Source organism: Ambystoma mexicanum, chromosome 2p (assembly GCF_040938575.1).
Source record: "Ambystoma mexicanum isolate Mex_15411 chromosome 2p, UKY_AmexF1_1, whole genome shotgun sequence".
NCBI lineage: Eukaryota > Metazoa > Chordata > Amphibia > Caudata > Ambystomatidae > Ambystoma > Ambystoma mexicanum.
Window position 1 is genome coordinate 57,870,635 of NC_090923.1, and position 17,507 is coordinate 57,888,141.

The window sequence follows — 17,507 nt, forward strand, 5'->3', positions numbered from 1 at the left end:
GCAAGTAAAACGCCTCGTATACTTTGTGGAGGGGCCTCAAGCTACTCAATAGTATGAGCTCTTAACTATTTTAGAATGCATTAAGCAAGTCAGAGAAAGTCAATTCAGGGAAAGCAAATCCCAATTACACTTTAAGATGCAATGTATTTCAAGGTAAGTAATTGACCCTATTACTATTTTGGAAATGCTCTAAGCAGTTTCAGGGGAGGCACAACCCATTTTACAAGCTTAGAAGGGCAGCAGCTATTCACGGTAAGTAACCATATACTTTTTAAGAGGGACTTCTAGAAACTTGTAAGACAAGTATTAACTTCTAGACTGTTTTGGGTCTGTCTAAAGCAGATCAGGGGGAGCAAAACCCAATTACACTTTGAGAAGAACACTGCTATTGAAGGTAGGAAAACCCTATTTGTAAGCTTTTACACTCATTCAGTTAAGCAATGATAACACTGTACCAACACGTATTACTTCTCAGAACGGAGTGGGGCGGGGACACCATTCAAAGTAAGTAAAGCAACTTTTAGAGGGCATAATGCAACTCAAAGGTTAGTATAACTTAAGGCCACTTTGTAACTTCTTTCACAGAGATACAGTTACCACACTCCTTCTTTCAGCACGTAAGTACTATTACACTTGTTATACATTTCAAGACAAGCCTTTTCTAATCCAGTTCTTCCCTAGCCTATTGCATGAATTTTCTCAGAGGCAGAAGAGGGACCCCAGTGGTCTCCCAGCTGTAGGCAGGTTGAGATAGGTTTCAATTGCAGGAAAGTCAGAGTTCCTTGGGAGATCTTCTTTAACAAGTAAGTATTCACTTTCAGAGTTAGTTTAAGTGTTCAGAGACTTCTGAGAAGGCACCCTATGTGTTCCAGCATTATGCCTGGGCAAGTGGTATGGGCAAACTCTCAACCACACTAATCACCCACTCAGCCTCCTAGGATGCACACCAGACTTAGGGAAAGTATTACCCCTCCCCACACAGTACCTTAGGAGAAAAGAAGAACTTCTGAGTGGATGCCTTTAGGATGCAGGTAGCACAGGACACGTTCTCTGGATTATTGGTCTGGAGATGAAAGAACTGGACACTGGATGGGAACCTGCAGCAGCAGTTGTCAGAGGAGGCTTCCAGCAAAGGTCTCTTAATGGATTTGCGTGGCTCTGTGAATTTGGTGCCTTTTTACAGCAGCCTCTGGAGAACCAGGAGGAGGCCAACAAATTTTCGGACGGATTCAGTCTTCGGAAGAACATGCACGGCACAATGGTTTGAGGTCCCAGGGTATTGAGGTATTGCAAATCAGCAAGGTCGCAGCACGTCATGGGATACCTCAAAACGCAGGCTGTCCTCAAACTAGTGGATTCCACCAGGCTGTGGGTAGGAGTCTCATTCGGGATTCCCTGGCCCATTGGAAGGAAGGGTGCCATCAGTCTCCGGTTACACGTCAAGCTCTCCGGTCACTGGAAATGGCTACAGATGTCTTTTCTTCTTCTTTGCTTTTATCTCCACTGGTCGGCTTGTCAGCAGCTTTCAGGTTCGAAGTATTTATCTAGAAATGCAGCACAACCTCTGCAATCTCTCCCCGCATTTTACAGAAAACAGTGGCTTGGCTGTCCAATTCGGACAGCCAGCCCCCCACTGGGAGTTGGTTCCCTTCAGGCAAGGGGAAAGGTAAAGGGCTGCAGAGTTGTGGACTCCTCCCTCGCATCCTGCCTTCTCAGGCACTCTGGAGCTTTGGCGGGAAGTAAAAACTTCCACTGAGGTAGTTCCCGCCTAGAATGGCAGGGGGAAGACCTCAGAAGCAACAAGCATTGTTAAAAATGGTGAAAAAGAAGGAACCCACCATTCTAGGAGAATGGTGGCCCTTCTGTGCATTACCGAGGCCGAGTTAACAGCCTGCGAGTAATGAGACTAAAAAGGTAAAACCACTGCCACCAGCCATTCAAGTCAACTTGCAATTGTAACAAACATGCTACAGGTAGGTAAGCAAGGTTATACATTGGATCACCCCAGCACTCCACATAAGGTGCATAAGGTGCAGTATGCCTGCTCACTAAATAAAATGTAACGGGGGGGGGGGGAGTGAAAATCCTTCTTTGCCGCTTATGAACAGTAGTTCACCCAAGTACATTAAAGAGAAATTAACAGGGAAGCCAGAAGGGGCTACCCGGCCGAAGTCCAAAAGTTATAGGAAACTATAAAGCCAACCATACACTATGGAGAGACATAAAAAGGTCACCCATAAAAAGAATAAAAGGCTAGGTGAGAGGGGAAAAAGATTTCCCTTCACCCAGGGGCATGGTAAAATAATCCCCAAGTCCAAGCAGAATGTTCTGGGGTCGACGCAGCTCAGAAAGATTTATTACAAATATGAACATTTTACCAACGGCTCTCCGCATGGAAGGGCGAAGGCCAGCAACCGCCAGTTCATGTCATTGGTGGGTGGGTGGGTGGAGGAGGGAGACCTTTCAAAGTTCAGATGAATCCAGATTGATGCTTTTAAGCATGGGAACTACTTTGGCCTTCTGTAGATTAGCTGGCACTTGTCCAATGACCAGCAATGTGTTTTATTGGTAGGCAAGAATCAGTAGAGATGGACTCTAGTATAAAGATATTGAGGTTTGCTGGGCATTGGTGAAGTAGCAAGCAAGATGGTCTACAGTTGCACATCGGATTGCCATCTCATTGTGGCAGGCGGGATTAAATGCCAAAGATTGTACATTTCCTGGGTGAGGAGCAAGGAAGGATAGACTAAACAAGTCAGTAGGCAGCAAACCATCTTATACACATTCTTTGTTGTAGTACTGGAATAGTAATGTAGTGTTCTCCCACTGGCATGTTCTCAAAGTGCTGTAGGTTGACCGCCCTCTGGGGACCAAAGTCCAGGTATGGGAAATTCCTCAGAAGAATTCAGAATGCGTGTAGTCATTTAAACGAATATGAAGGTAGGTAGGGGAGGCCAAGTCCCTACTAGCCACCCATGCCAAGCTGGCATGTAGATGGATTTTCTTTAAAAAGAAATCGATATGGGAGTTTTAAAAGGGCGGCTTTTGGTAGAACCAAATTAGTAGTGACTTGGTGTGGATGACCGGTCCTGAACAATTTGAAAAATTGTAGTTGAAGTAACCACTTGATCAATTTTATTTGAAACGTACAATTTCTTGGTGTTGTGAATGCCATGTTTCTAGTTTCAAAGGCTATCAAGATAAGCTGCTTTGGCAACAAGACGGATACCTTGAAGACCATGATTTGAGGAGCAGTGTAAATGAAGCTTCACTGTAAGCCATTTATGTTTTCAAGGCTTTCAAGAAGGGAAATCCACTTTGTTTGGGAAATGGCATCATTGGCTGATGTTAGTTTAGAGTTGCATGTGAACAGGATGCAAATGGGGTCTGATGCAGTGATCTTTGTCTGTCTGACTTTGTCGAGTAACTAACTGCCAAGCCCGGGTTACAAGCCTACAGTGAGCAGCAGAATGGCGACAAAAACAAAGTGTAATTGCAAATAAAGTATGATACCCACCTGACGAATTGGCGCTTGATCGAAGCTGTGTTGTTGTTGGTTCAGGGTCGTCTTCTAAGCCTTTGATCAGATGAGTTAGCTTATGGACCAAAACCTCCCCCATAAACTTAGTACTTTGTTTCATGTGGCTAGTATTGGGTTACATGTATGTGTTGGGCCCATCATCTTGTTTCCCTGTTCCATAGACCACTGTGGATGCACATCTCCCTTCAAGACCTGCAGCCCACCGTATCGAACAGTGTGTCTTTACCAGACACGAAGACCGGGGATGCAAATGGTGTGGGATCAGTGTGCACCTGCAATGCCAAGAGTCTCCTGAATGGGGCCCCTCGGTCTTTGACTCTCCTTTTTCCTTTTTTTTTTGGCCTGTTGACTAGTTGGGGGGAGGTGGACATCTTCTCTCTTCTGTTCGTATTGAGCTTGATTGAGGTTTATACGAGTGTTTTATTCCTGACTTGTCTGTGATCTCAATGTACTGGTCTAATTATGAGAAGGTATGGTGTGCAAGGAATCAAAGCAGTCACACTGCCTGCTATGAGATTGTTCGCACAACATATTGAGGAACTTCAAGTGATCTGTTTTCCTAGAGTTGCAAGTCCACACCCCCCCCCCCCCCCCCAAAACCCACCCCTCCCCAATAACAGGATTTCTTCTCTGAACATTCTGCTTAGATGACAGACCTGGCTGTTGTTTTGAAAAGATCTGCAATTCTTTTAGGGCGTGTTTTCCAGTTTTCCACTTTCATTTCAGAAGTTTCCTTAGTTTTGAAGCTTTTCCAAAGAAGTGTTGGGGGGCCGTGTAAACACTGTTGTATTATTTGTTTTGGGGTTGGCCGGTGCTAATGTTTTGTTTTTGTTGCGGTTTATCTTGCACCCTTTACTGAAGCATTGTCCTCCATTTTCTTGCTTTATAGGTACATTGAGAAGTCTGCAGAGGAGCTGGACGAGGAGGTGGAGTACGACATGGACGAGGAGGATTACATCTGGCTCGATATCATGAATGAGCGAAGGAAAACTGAGGGCGTGAACTCCATTCCCCAGGAGGTCTTTGAGTACCTGATGGACCGACTGGAAAAGGAGTCGTACTTCGAAAGCCACAACAAGGGGGACCCAAACACCCTCATTGACGAGGATGCCGTTTGTTGCATCTGCAATGATGGCGAATGCCAAAACAGTAACGTCATACTGTTCTGCGACATGTGCAACTTGGCTGTGCATCAGGAGTGCTATGGTGTGCCCTACATTCCAGAAGGACAGTGGCTGTGCAGGAGGTGCCTTCAGTCCCCCTCCCGGGCAGTGGATTGTGCCTTATGCCCGAACAAGGGGGGTGCTTTCAAGCAGACGGACGATAGCCGCTGGGCACATGTAGTCTGTGCCCTTTGGATTCCGGAGGTTTGTTTTGCCAACACCGTGTTTCTGGAGCCCATTGACAGCATTGAGCATATCCCACCTGCACGGTGGAAGCTGACCTGCTACATCTGCAAACAGCGCGGGTCAGGGGCCTGCATTCAATGCCACAAAGCAAACTGTTACACAGCCTTCCATGTCACCTGTGCGCAGCAGGCTGGCCTGTACATGAAAATGGAACCTGTGCGTGAGACGGGAGCCAATGGCACTTCCTTCAGCGTGCGCAAGACGGCCTACTGTGACATTCACACCCCTCCGGGATCTGTTCGCAAGCTGCCAGACCTCTCGCACAGTGAAGGAGAAGAGGAGGACGACGATGACGAGGAAGATGGCAAAAGCTGGAGTTCCGAGAAAGTCAAGAAGGCCAAAGCAAAGTCCAGGATAAAAATGAAAAAGGCTAGAAAAATCTTGGCCGAGAAGCGTGCGGCTGCACCCGTAGTGTCCGTTCCCTGCATTCCACCTCACAGGTATCGCTTGTGTTTTTTTTCATGTTGATGTTCATCTGTTTTGTATGTTATTTGTAATGGGACGGGAAGCAACATAATCAACCATGGGAATGGCCAGAGCCTGTAGGATGAAATCTCTTTGAATATATTGTAATACTATAGCTGTAAGAATGGAATGTTCAGCTTGTCCAAAATATGAAGCCTGGGGAACTCTTGTATATAGGATATGGTAAGAGTGTGTTTCAAAACCACAAAAATGCAGTGGCACACGAAAATGCCCAGACCCTACGTGGTCATTACACAAACCTTTTGGTACAATCTTCCTGCACCAATCCGTTGTAATTCTTTACTATTTTTCTATTCTATATGGGGCCTTCTCTTGCTTTTCAGCGATGAAGGTTTTTAATGTTGTCGCTGAGGCTGCTGACCTGAATCTAGCTCTCCTATGTTCCACCATTGTCGCCTCTACCTTGGCATAGCTTTTTCTTTAGTATTCCCTCCTGGAACTCTACTCCCACTGCTTTCACTACTGTACTGCTGTGCTGCATTACCCTTGTCTTAAAATTGAATTTGGTTTTGCTCTCATCCTTCACTATTTTCTGTCTGCCATTTTAAAAGCAAATGTAGGTGTTTAGTGTCTGCCATTTGAAAATCGCATTTAGGTTTTTTGTGTCTGCCATTTGAAATGAGCATTTACCAGTTTTGTGTCTGCGAATGCAAAATCCAACTAACTCCCTTGTCCTCTGTATTGTTTCTGTTTTGATGCCTCCCTCCCACCCGCCCCCTTAGCCCTCACTGCTATTTACAAACCCTACTGTGTACCCCCTCCTGTCCACTCCCTCCCCTGTGCCTCAGCTGCTCAGCCTAGTTAAGTGTACCACAGTCTGTGCCTCCTCACACTTGCGCTCTCTATCCCTCCAATCTTCGCTAACTGCTTCTCCATCTCCTATCCGCTCAGCTCACTAAGTCTGGCAGGACGAAACTTATGAAGGACAAACTTGACTCCAGCCCAGGCCTTCCTATCGCTGACGCCCCAGGCCAGTGCATCCGCCAGAGAGACTCGCTGACATCCTCTGTCGTTGTTGGGGAGAAATCTCAGAAATGTGCAAATTCCCTTCTATCTTAGAGACCCCTAGCTCTTTTGCTGGACTTGTGTTTCTTTTGACTTTGGAGTCTGACAAACTCCATGGGCATCATCTTTACATTGTGTCACACAGCACCTTCAGTGCAGTGGCACATGGATGTCTTTCAGATTTCCCAAAGATTTAAATACCTTCTCTTGGATAAACTGTTTCCAAGAGCAGTAAAGTGAAATTGACTTTACTTATATATTGTGACATAGGGTGCTGGAGGGGTTACTTAGAATCCCTTTTGTCTAGTTTCTCATGTAACATTTTTTATGTTACCCTTTCTACAATTAATGGCTGGTGGCGGTGGTTTATTTTTTACTACCATTGTGTGTGTTTACTGCAGGGTGCATTGTCAAAATGGCCCCAGTCTTCTTTTTTTGCCATTTCTTGTTGGAGAGGACCTTCTTGAGTTTTACTCTGCGTGCCAAACCAGGTTTGGTCTCTTTGTTCATTTTGTCTTTGGCGGGTTTCATGAGTGAAGCCCGCCTCTGGCTGCGGTATGTCTGGCAGGTGCAGGAAGTAAGGGAGGTGCCTGAAACTCCCTGTGCTTGATCCCCTTGGTTACTGGAATGCACCCAAAGGTGATTGGCCGGCTGGCTGTCCGGCAAGGACAGCCACCCTGCTGTGAGATTGACAGCTGGGTTGGAATGAATGGGAGAAACCTGCATAAAAGGCAAGGCTTTTTGGCTTGGATGGCAGTCTCGACCACTGGACGAAGGAATCCGAAGAAGAATTTAGAAGAGAGTCCTGCTGCAACTCCTGGACCGTTGGTTTGTCCGGTGAAGCCCTGCTGCTTTGCTTAAGCTCCGAATTTGCTTCGACTAGAGAGGCCCTGCAAGGACAACATCTCCCTTTTGAGTTGGTGGGAACCAATAGACTCCAAAGTAAGCCCGTCTGGACATCCTCTCAAAGCTGGTTGTAATTCTACTGCTGCTGCTGGAACCGAAGTGCCAGGGTGAGGAACACCAAATCGTTTGCGTTGCTTTTAAGTTGGACCCGAGCGCACAGAAGATTTTCCGGACTTCCCTGATGCAGGACTGACCAATCCTGAGCCACCTCAACAGAGTGCTGGACCCCAGAAGTAAGGAAAGTCTGAAGTGGTATCCGAGTGTTGCTATTTGCTGTTAGGCGCGAGGAGATGAAACACTGAAGGACCGTCGAATTGAAGATTTTCCATTGCTGCCGCTGACCGTCGCATTGCAGAGCAGGAGTCCTCAGACGTCTTCCCTCATGTCCCCACGACGGAGACTCGGGAACAACAGGATCTGCAGAGCTGTACAGGAACAGAAGCCAGCTGGAACCATTTCTTCTAACCAGAGGTACTGTAAAGTCTAAGAACTTGCCTCTTGTTGTTTAGCCCTGCTTGCTCTCAGTTGAGACCTGTTCTGGTTACCTTGCAGAGTTGCTATAGCATTGCCCCTCACAAGCCTCCCAGCTTGTGGCTCTTCTAGTGTTCTAGTCTTCTACAAACATTTCTAAAAACACTTTGCAAGACTTTTTATCTACCTGCAACAAAGATCTTCAGTCCCTCTTGACATTGTGCAATTAACATATTGGCTGTCATGGCTCCCTGAGTGACTCTTCTTACCTTTTGATTGTGCTTTTATCTTTTCCCCAGGAAAGGGTTAATATACTGAACATTGGAAGGTTTCAAAAGTACTTAGCTGTTTTTGAATTATTTGTTAACCTATCTTTTACACCAAACTCAGTATTGCTCTTAATGTACCAGTGATAAAACAATGTCCACAGTATCCTAGCTATTTAAGTCACCTGAGGGTGTTGGAAGTGCCTGTGTGCCAACCCCAATGGGTATCATCTGATTTAGAGAAACCAAGTGTGTTTTGAACATTACTGCTCACATTGACCCCTCTTGAGATAAGCCGGGCTGCTCGTCCACACTACCAACCTGTGTGGTTCAGACTTATACCAAAGATGGTGTCCCTATTGCCAGGAGGTCAAGGTTATTGTAGTGCACCCAAAGGGTACTGCATACAATCTTGCCTAACAGTTGTTCCTTCCCCTGACCTATTGATGCTACATATGGTCCCTCTGCTCGCTCTCTACACTTCCTCACACATCAATGGGGGCACCCGCTTGGAGGTCATTCTTGCCTTTTACTCGACCTCCAATGTCATCATAAAAGTCTATAGAAATGGTACCGTCTTGGTACAAGGGCCTCAAACCAACCTTCTTCTCTTTGATAGGCTCCTCCCTCGCCTTAACTTTCCCGCTTGCTCTCTTGTCCACCCTCTTTGCACACAATTCCATCAACCTCTCCCTCGCTGGTGCCCTTACTACTCACTGCCGACACATCTGGGGCTGGCTCCCTTGCACCCTGCAGCACATCCGGCTCCCTTGCCAGCACTCTCCTCACTAACATCTTTGTTGTCTTATTTCCTCCTACTCCCCCACCCTCCAGTGCTACGCTGACGATACACAACTTTTCTTCTGACGTCCTTGCACCCTCCTACATCCCTGACTGCCTCTCTGCCATTTCTGCCTGGTGCACTGTCAATGACCTCTGCCTCAATGACAGCAAAACTGAGATTCTCCCTATTGGGTTCGTTGCACCATACTTCTTCCCTGCACCCTGGCCTTCTTCCATTCCACCCCCCTAACGCCACACTGTAGCTAGGAATCTGGGAGTCCTCTTCGACACCTCCCTTTTCTACATCCCTCATATTCAGGACATTATCAAGAAGTCCCACTTTCAGCTCTTCTCAAAGGGACTCTACCCTTCCTCACCTTCCCCCAGAGACTCAGGTTATCCTTGCTCTGGTTCTCTCCAGGCTAGCTAGACCGGTTTGTCCTATCCTTCCTTCGTCTTCCCTCCCTGGCTGGGTTGCGGCTGAAACACTTGTGCATAGGCCCATCATTGATGATGACCTATCGTTCAATATGAATGTCACCAGGCCTAGCACGGTAGATTATTGTTATGTATGTCCTTTTCCCCCTCTCTCCCCACCCCATCCTTCTTCCACACTCGTTAGGCCTAGCACGGCAGCGTATTGATTGTTTGTTCTTCCCTTCTCCCCCTCCTCTCTCTCCCCTCCGCTCCTGTCATGCACTTGCACTAGTAGAAATGACTATGGCCTAGTACACTAGTTAATTGTGTTAGATAATCTTGTTAGATTATTCTGTTAGATCATTCGGAAACTTCAAGGCCTAAGAAGGACTACTGAATTTCCCTTGTTCCCCTCCCCTGAAGCGCTTTACTTGTATATAAGCGCTTTACAAATAAACAATTACAATACCCATCCTTCTAAAACGTTTAACTCTTGGAACTAATCCTTTGAATGCATCTTGTATATATGATAACCATGTTGCTTTCTTCCAGTATACGCTTGTTAAAATGCGCATGCATCCCCCACCCCCAATAAAAGGGGCTACTATTTTACTTGGTCTGCCCCAGTGTGGTTGCATTTCCCTAGAATGCTTGTAATCTGTGTTTTATTCTTCGAGAAATGTGATTTCTTAAAAGGCACACTGTTCTAGAATTGGACACGCTATGCATTTTTTTTCGCGATGACTTGCAACATTAATTATGCTCCACCCCCAACATGTTTAAGCATTGCGAGGTGAGCTACTAGCATCTGCCCCTTCGGCTGAGTCCTCATCTTTTTGTGAATGAAAGGGAACAGGGACCTGAATGGCAGGATGTTTAATAAGTCATTGGCAGACATAACCTCAAGTTCCCCCTGGTCTGTTTTGTACTGCTCCTCCGGCTGTCTGTATCCTAAACACGTGGCTTGAAATACATTGCTTTTAATCGAAGCTGCCACTTCCACCGTTTATCGATCCTCCCAACACTGTGATATTGAAATACATTTTCTTTGCCAATTGGCTGCTCAGCCACTCATGAATGCATTGATGCACACCATTAATCAGGCGGTGGCTTTAATACGAGATGTCATGAAAACTATCTTATAAAGAAAACCTGCACGAGGCATTCTTTATTTTTATGCATGGTTGCTTTCCGAGGCAGCCCAGCAATTGCCTGGGTGTTGCATGCGCGTCTGCGTTTGATCAGCACGGGAGTCACTGGCTGCTTTGAATGTGGCCCTGTGAGGATTCTAGATTGTCCCCGTGGGATCAGCAGGGCAGCATCTCGTGCGCCAGGCAGCCTTAGTACAGGAGTGTAGAAAATGGCCGCGTCTCAGTGCATGATGCCTGTTTAGTCCCACTTGCATACTTTTCTATGCACTGATGGACGGTGCAGCATAGGATGTACGCAGGGGAGTTGCTAGGTCTGGAAAAGACCCGGGGCTAAGCTGATGTCGGAACTGTTGGGACTGGGGGCTAGCTAGTCTTTTGGCTGTAGCTCCTGAGATTCTATCCAGGGCTACAACCAAAAGATCAGGGGCTATAGCCCCTTTAGCCCCCCCCCCCCCAGCAACGCCCCTGGATGTATGCCCTAAAGATGGCATACCTTTTTTATTTTGGAAGTATTGCACTGATTTTCTTCCATCTTCACTATTATAGTTTTTGTAAGCTGGTTTAGGATACTCTCCAAATTGTTATACAAATGCATTTGTTTTTGTTAGGTTAAATATCTTTGAAAATGACATAAATAACATACATGTTTTTAGTTATGGCTGTTTCGATGACCCTGTATGCCAAAACCGTTGGCATGGGAAGTGAAGATGAAAAGAGCAGGGACTTGTAGGTGGAGTTTGGCATTTTACCCATTCCCTGACTCCCCATGGCTATGCTAGTCCCTAGACCTATTCCCACCCATTGCCTGCCCCTCTCTGCCCAAAAATTCTCTCCCTCCCGGGGATCTATTTGAGCTTGTTCTGTTGTGTTCCCTTAAGCGTTTTTAAAAGTATGGCAGTATTTCTAAGTTGTCTTCTGAATAGGCAGTGGCTTAATTACACCTCTAAATCAACTCCTAGCGCAATACAATGTCTGAATTAAATATGCCCTCAGCAATGTGATTTACTAGCAGTGTGTGTGTACTTGCATCTGTTCCTAGCACTGCATTCCCGTTTAAAAACAAACATTGGCATAGCCAAAAGTTTTGGCACTTGTATGGCCTTTGGGCATTTTCCAGCTGTTGCCTTCTAACGACCAGATATTACCATGACGGCAGTGACAGGGTATTGCATGCCTAACCACAAACTGTTGGCTTCCCCAATGCTTGTTACACTTCTAAATGCTGAGTCTTTGGAGCAGTGTTTGGAGTATTTTTGCAGTTTCATTTGAATGTGGGCGTGACTCTGTTACAATCCGACTCGCACCGCGGAACGGTTGCGCAGTCGAGCAGAGCCTTTGGAGTCCTTGGAGACTGCAGAGCTGGCAGCGGACCCGGACCAGGTGGTGACATCTGGCAGTTTAAAGATCTTATCTTGTTTATGGACAAAGTGATCCTCACCATGCGGGAACGTGGGAAGTCACTTCACCTACCTCAATCATTACCGCTGCTGAAGACGCAAGCCCAGCATATAGTCAAGGCTTGAGACGGGAGATCAAATTGAGTCGACGGATGAGCTCGCAAGCAATCTTCATCAAGTAAGTCACCTTATTACAAGTCAAAGCCGAAGTTTTAACCGTTTGCGATGTCCCCATGCCTGCATTTCAGCTCTCTGGCGCGGCACTAGCTGACTCGTGTGTCGGCTGGATCACTGTGGACAGATGTGGCCTGCCTTCGGAAGTGTTAGCTCAGAGTGCCCAGAGCGTTAACATCCTGAGTAACAAACAGCACTCCATACACAATGAGGATCCCTATCAAGAGGTGTCTAATGATAACATGGTCATCGACCTCACTGATGTTGGCATGATTACAGATCGCGCCAATGGCAATAAAAAGCCACCAGGAAAAACCACCCAAATTCCACAGCTACACGTGCTTGCGTGCTGTGCTAAAAAAGCTCTGAGAGGGGGTGATTGTAACCAACTGGACCAACTAATTGGACATTGCAACTACTCAAATAATCCAAAGAAATTGTGTGAGGATCGAGTATTCACAGTTTCAAACATGAATATGGATGTGCGTTGTAATCCTAAAGCAATTGCCTTAGACTCATTCAAAAAACTGCAGGACTCTGCGTCAGAATGGAATGCATGGGACCCTCAGCATGCAGGATTGAGTGAAAAAGAAGATGACGTATTTTTTGCTCGCTTACCCCATCTTCTCCTCGAAGACGTTGGAGTAGTGGGGCCATTACCTATGGCCGGCGCAAGGGGAGAAAGACAGAACTCATTAGAAAGTCAACAAATTACTAGTTGACTTAGCTCAACTAAACGAGGCACGTAAAAACAAAGAAATCAATGAAGACTTTTCAGAGCCTAGTGTACTGGCCAAGAGTCCAAAAACCCTCTATGCTGAGACCTCGCCCGATAAGAGTTGGCAAAGTGGACTACACAAACGAAGAAGGGTAGAACTTAGCTCGCCCTCTAGTCTGAGTTGCTCCCAACAAAAAAAAGAAACGACGCATTCTGACAAAACTGCCCTATATAACCAAGATCAAACGGCAAGACGGAAAAAAGGGTCTTTCTCAACCTCCGAATTATCATCAACTGATTTGTCGATAATGGAGCGTGAATATCCAAAGATAAGTCGATCAAAGTTCAGAGCTCGTGTAAGGCGCGATGAGTTCGGAAAGGAACAAACCAAAAAGATGATACAAGATTTGCCACCCATCCTGATGTCCACAATGGCTATAACCATCTCGCCTTTCATCAAGCTCTATGCATAAATCAACGACAACATCAAAGATTTAACAACGTTGGCTGCTCTAATAAATTCAAAAGTATTAAATCTTGAAAGTGATAACACCCTGCTTAAATATACTTACCACGAAATTAACAAATGGATTGATGGTTCTTTAAACACACTAACTGAACAAAAGAAAAGTTGTAACATTGACAAACTGTTAGCGGAAGTGGCAAAAGAAGCACTGGCCTTGCTAAAGACAAGAAAATCAACATCAGGCCACCTGACCAAACAGGACAGCCAAGCATGCCAATACTTCCAGACTAAAGAAGACGTGATGCCACAAGAGGAACGTTATTGTGTAAACAAAGATTATACCCCAGAAGGTAAGCCTCAAGGAGCAGATTTTAGTGTCAGTCTGACTAGCAGTGTGGACCTTGGGGGAACTCCATCAGAGTTGTCAGTTGCCTCTAGGAATACTGAGAACCCTGATTTCAGTATAAAAATAACTATTGGAATGGCGACTTTGGGAAGAACTAACCAAAAATAATTCAATTTACCAAAATCTCTGAAAGAATTGGATGCAAGGCCACATTGTTTGATGGTCTCTGACAGATGACACTGTTGCAACAATTGAGACAGCCCGGAATTAACAATGAGGTCCCTGTTCTCCAGCGTGATGAAAAGCAGTATGGGGAAAGGAAATCTTGCAATACAAGACTTTCAAACGCCTCCTACATCTGGAAACACGGTGGTTCACAGTGACGAACCTAATGGAGCTAATAGTGAATGCTCTGGAAAAGGAGCGAAGAACACTGGGAGATTCGCCATATTCAGTGAAGGTAACATGAAACCAAGGTTGAAGGCTGGCAAAAAACGGAATTTTAAAAAATGAAAAATCAAAACACAAAAAAATCTCCGATTTGTAATAAACACCAATAGTGACGTAGTGCGGAAAAACAAAAAAATAAATGAATAGGCTAAACCAGAAGCTGAAACGCTGGTGGAGGCAGTGGACCGTGATGACGCCTCAATTGACATAATGGACATGTCCACTTACGAAGATGACCCCACGGATGCACAAGTGCAGCTCCCCCTCTCCAAAGACGACTGACACCAAAGTATCCTCAAAGAATGACCTTGTAGATGTAGTCAATGAGCTGAATACGGAAGACAAGGTCGTACAACCACATCATACAGTCTTAAATATAACAAAAAACATAGCATCATCAAAAATGGTGTCGGTGAATGTGGGCAGTGATTTAAAACCAGTGTCTTCAGAAAGAATATGTACACTGATTCAACCGACGTCTGTAGACCGGGGCTTACTGCCAAATTCTAGTCCTTCACCACATTAAATGAAAAATGGGAAAGATTGGCTCGAGAACCACAGATGTTCACTTCAGGCAAAGGGAGCTCTGTAGCAGCATCAATCCGCACCTGCATAGAATCAATTGCTGTAGCAAATCCTACAAACGGACCCAGATTCTTGATAGGTCCTCAGGCATTGGCAACAAAACACGACGACAGACCGCATACAATAGGACGAGAGGCACAAGGACGGGGCTCTGTGACTCACAAAAAAGTTGCAGAAAAGATTGACAAAAAACCACAGGCGTCCTGTAGACTCTGGAACAAACAGAGGCACGTGTCGGATCTGTTGAAGAGTCCAAGGGAAGTGAAGACACCAAGGAATGTGACCCCAAAAAGAGGCAAACGAAACTACCAAAGGGAGAGTAGCTAATGGCGGCAAACCATCTAATTATTGGCAGACCAAGGAACAAATTAAAATAACCTTCCGATGTGGAAACAGGAGGAGGGTAGGGAGTTAAGATCACGCTGAAACTTCGTACACAGCCGAGATGGCCAATGATTGGCATTGGTTAGTTCTATCTGCAAACACTCAAAAGAACCGTGACAACTAAAGCCAGGCTCAAATGGAGGAGACCGCGATTGTGGTTGGCTCCTGGAACATCAGAGGCTTTCGGCATCTTTTTCAGAGCTGGCTGACTGGCATAGATTTAATGTGTTTACCTGGCTTTTGGATTGCCCTCCTTCTGATGAATTTGAGGATGGCCATAAATCTGGCAATAGGAGGACCAAAGGTAAGGCCCATGGCCGGCCTTCTAACCTTCGTTAGAAGAAACTCTGGGCTTAGAATGATTAAATCATGGAACGTATCTCCATACATACAGGTATCTGTAATTAAAACGTTGAGACATGGATCAGTTTGTCATCAATCTATACTGGCATCATTTAGCGGCAGGGACATCATCCTTCATCGATCAAGTGTCATTACTAATAGTTGACCTATACGAAAAAGTGAGCACACCGGGAATTATAATCTTTGGAGACTGAAATACCAACTATCTAAACCTAACTCGGGGGAAATAATAATCAGATAGCGGCTAGGTGGTGCCTTGAAATGGACTTGAGAAACATGCGGATGCTAAACGGAAACACCAGAGGTGACATTCCTGCCAACTTCACGTGGAGCAGAATTGGACAAAAATCAACCATAGATTATTTCTTTGTGGCAGAAAGCATACATGAGCGAGTAGCACACATGCAGGTGATCGCTGGGTCACACAGCGATCACAACGTGGTAAAGGTAACACGTGGCTAAAGACCCGAAAAATACGAGATGGAATGATAGCATTACTGACGAATCCAACAGAGTGAAGCTACAACTCAACGACATTGATGTAAACTTAATCGCAAGGAAATATTGCGAGGATCAAGATGAGGTTGCATATGGTCACTTACTAACCCAATTCACGGAAAAGAACCAAGGGCTGAAGAACCGCAGATTTGCACCTAAAAATAACTTTGATCTAGAAATCCTGAAGAGAAAACTGCAATTGCGCAGTGAAATCAAATTCACAAAGTGAGGACAGAATTAGTCTTGTAAAAAGAGTCGCGAAACAAAAATACAAGAACTGGGTCAAAGCACACAAAGTGCTAATGCTACTGAGAGATTCGGAACTCATGATGACAAAATAAAAAAATAAACTCTTGTGAGTTTTGGAAAATAAATAACAATGAGAGTGCGTCCCAAACAGCACTGTAGACCAGCATTGTATCCGAAGCAGCATGGATAATGTACTATAGCGAGCTATACAGAAAAAAAGGCAATATCAAAGAACCGGCCTTGCCCACCCTAACTTGTTGGAATTCAAAGTTTGAGAAAAAGGACATCCTAGACATTATCAAAAGGGTGAGCTTGTCTAGGGCCCCGGGCCACGGGCCACGGGCCACAACGGCCTAACTAATTACACCCTAAAAAAGAAACAGGAAGGGTGGGCTGAGAAATGCAATGTCCTTTCTAATTGAATCAACATCAAATGTGCAACCCCAACATCCTGGAAAAGTGCTGTTATTGTACCAATATTCAAAAAAAGCAACAGAGCAAACCCAAAGATTACAGGCCAATAGCGCTTTTGTATGTTTTAGGAAAGATCTACGCCACAATTCTGCAACAAAAGCTACTCAATTGGATTACAGCATCTCGACATGTAGACCTGAGGCAGTCAGGTTTTGTGAAAGGTGTTGGATGTGGATTGAACTTGTTAATATTAAATCTTGTCAAAATGGAGGCAATAAGAATTGGGGGTAAAATCTACTTAGCCTTCATAGAGTTTTCACACGCATTCGACAGCATAGACAGAGAAATTTTGTGGTCTAAGATGAAAAAGTGGGAGTGTCCATCAAGCTTATTAGTGGCAATCAAGGAACTACACACTGGGACCAATGTTGAGATTCATTTAGACCAGGCAGGCACCCTTTCTGCCCCTACTAGTACCTATTGCGGCGTGAAACAAGTTTGTCCCCTGGCTTCAATCATTTTTAACATGTTACTTAAGCAATGTCACCTGAGCGTTGGGGGCATTACCGACGAAGGCCCCGGGGCATTACCTGAGTCGCTATTATTGCTTTATGTGCGTGACCGGAGCACTAAAAGCATTTTTTATCTGTCACGAAAAGCTTGGGACAGAAAAAAAAAACGACCAGGAAAATGGCCGCGGGGAAAGGGAAAACGGAGTCAGTTTTCCCTTTCCACGGCGTCCGCTCACGAAAAAGGATCAAAACGAAGGTAAGTGGGGTTGGGAGGGTAGGAGTGGGACAGGGGGGGGGAAGTAAAAAAATAAACATTTTTTAAAAAGTACCTGCGTCCCCAACGATGGAAGCCTCCAGCCATGTGGAGGCGCGGAGCGGGGATGGCCCCGCTTCCAGCCTCCTCATTGGCTGAGGGGCTGCCACGCCCCCCACCGAGGACAAGGCGGCTGGAATCCCGGCCGAGAATCAAAGGATTCTCGGCCGGGTAAGGACCCGGCGAGAGCCAATCGGAATGCA

The 17,507-nt window shown here is 45.6% G+C and overlaps 1 protein-coding gene across 5 annotated transcripts in view; it reads left to right on the forward strand.

The window, feature by feature from the left end:
- The window catches only part of BRPF1 (bromodomain and PHD finger containing 1), a 551,318-nt gene that overhangs the window by 62,502 nt on the left and 471,309 nt on the right, over positions 1–17,507 (forward strand). For all 5 annotated transcript variants that reach the window (XM_069643245.1, XM_069643247.1, XM_069643248.1 and 2 more), the window contains one exon: positions 4,431–5,390. In XM_069643245.1, the coding sequence (XP_069499346.1) occupies positions 4,431–5,390 (960 nt within the window). The remainder of the gene's footprint in view (positions 1–4,430; positions 5,391–17,507) is intronic.